The sequence below is a fragment of the Equus asinus genome, chromosome 9 (genome assembly GCF_041296235.1).
Source record: "Equus asinus isolate D_3611 breed Donkey chromosome 9, EquAss-T2T_v2, whole genome shotgun sequence".
NCBI lineage: Eukaryota > Metazoa > Chordata > Mammalia > Perissodactyla > Equidae > Equus > Equus asinus.
Window position 1 is genome coordinate 95,904,939 of NC_091798.1, and position 1,807 is coordinate 95,906,745.

Here is a 1,807-nt window from a genome sequence, read left to right on the forward strand (position 1 = left end):
GGATGGATAGATAGGTCGAGACTTAAATTCAACATAAAACCTTAATAGGTTTGTAATTACCTAATCTTTGTGAGGTTAATAATATCTACTTCACTGAGCCATTACAAATATTGGACTAAAATGTAAAGGACTTCTCACAATCCCCTTCAATGACAGACATTGCTACAAACAGTTAGCAAAATTATGTAACAATTTACATATATAACTATATAAACAATTAACAATATGACAATTAAGGTATATATTACATATAAAACAATATAAACAACTAAAACAAGGCTATGATTATTAATAAAATAAAAACAGCAAATACTTTCTTATCATCTGGGCCTTAAAATGGTGCCAGAGCACATTCATTTCAGATTGTCACGTATCATAAAATCAAGGAATATGGAACAGAAATAACATTTCAATATCCTGCCCCAAAATCTATTTTGATACTTTAAACTTGTTCCTCCTCACTAGTGACTACGGTCTCTAAATGTGCCCCCGTGTCCCCACAAGCCACAGCTCTTCTCTAACACAAGGCGCCTGAGAGCCTTCTTCACGTCCTTGTTCCTCAGCGTGTAAATCAGGGGGTTCAGCATCGGGGTGACCACAGTGTAGAAGAGGGCCAGGAACTTGCCCCGTTCGTGAGAGTTGCTCTTGGCCGGCTGGAGGTACATGAAGATGATGCTCCCGTAAAACAGAGCCACGACTGCCACGTGGGAAGAGCAGGTGTTGAAGGCCTTTCTCCGCCCTTCTGCTGACCTGATCTTCAACACAGCACAGGCAATATGGCCATATGAGACCAGGATGAGGCCCAGAAGCAAGACAGCAAAGATAAAGCTGGCCACATACATCTCCACCTCATTAAGGCTGGTGTCCACACAAGCCAGTTGCATAATGAGGGGCATCTCACAGAAGAAGTGGTCAATGCGATTGTTCCCACACAGTGGTAGGACCATGGTGAGCGTGGAGGCCACCATGCTGGTGGTCAAACCCCCGAGCCATGAGGCGAGGGCCAGGCTGAGGCAAAGCTGTGGATGCATGATGATGGTGTACTGGAGTGGCCTGCAGATGGCAGCATAGCGGTCATAGGACATAACTGCCAGGAGGACACACTCAGTGGCCCCCAGCCAGTGTGAGATATAGAACTGGACCACGCAGCCTCCATAGCTTATGGTTTTCTGTGGTCCCCAGAGGTTGACCAGGAGTTGTGGGATGATGCTCGTGGTGAAGCCAATGTCCAGGGAGGAGAGATTGGCAAGAAAGAAGTACATCGGAGTGTGGAGGTGCACATCCACACAGGAGACCAGAATGATGGTGCCATTGCCCAAGAGAGACACCACATAAAACCCCAAGACAAGGACGAAGAGGATAGGTTCTAGCGAGGGTTGTGAAGAGAAGCCCAGGAGTATGAAGACTTCTGGAGAACTTGCATTGGCTATTTCCATCACCACATGCAGTCGGGGGTGGGACAAAAAGACCACCTATGGGTGAGTGGGGGCACAGAATAAGAAGAATCAAGTGATTATATGAGTTAGCACATTTTCCAAGTGAATTTGTGCCCAGTGTTCTCGAATGCATCCTCCCAGCTGCTTCATGAGTGATGTTGCGTCACCTCCTGAAGGCCAATGTGTACTGTTGCTAAAGGGCAGGGAGCATGCGTAGCCTGCGGAAAATGGACATTCATGCAAAATCCCTGGCATCGATTGTTACTGAACTATTACTTTGGGAGCAACATCTGCAGTCAACCTAGGTGTTTAGTGCTGAGGATTTGTTGGGTAGAAGATGGCTCTTCATATGATGAAACACTGCACAGCAT

At 46.0% G+C, this 1,807-nt stretch overlaps 1 protein-coding gene across 1 annotated transcript; it reads right to left on the reverse strand.

Moving 5' to 3' along the window:
* Positions 1-461: 461 nt before the first annotated feature.
* Positions 462-1,436, reverse strand: LOC123288808 (olfactory receptor 2C3-like). The gene has a single exon (XM_044777149.2). It carries the CDS (start codon positions 1,434-1,436, stop codon positions 462-464), a length of 975 nt encoding a protein of 324 aa, XP_044633084.2.
* Between the last annotated feature and the right edge of the window lie 371 nt (positions 1,437-1,807).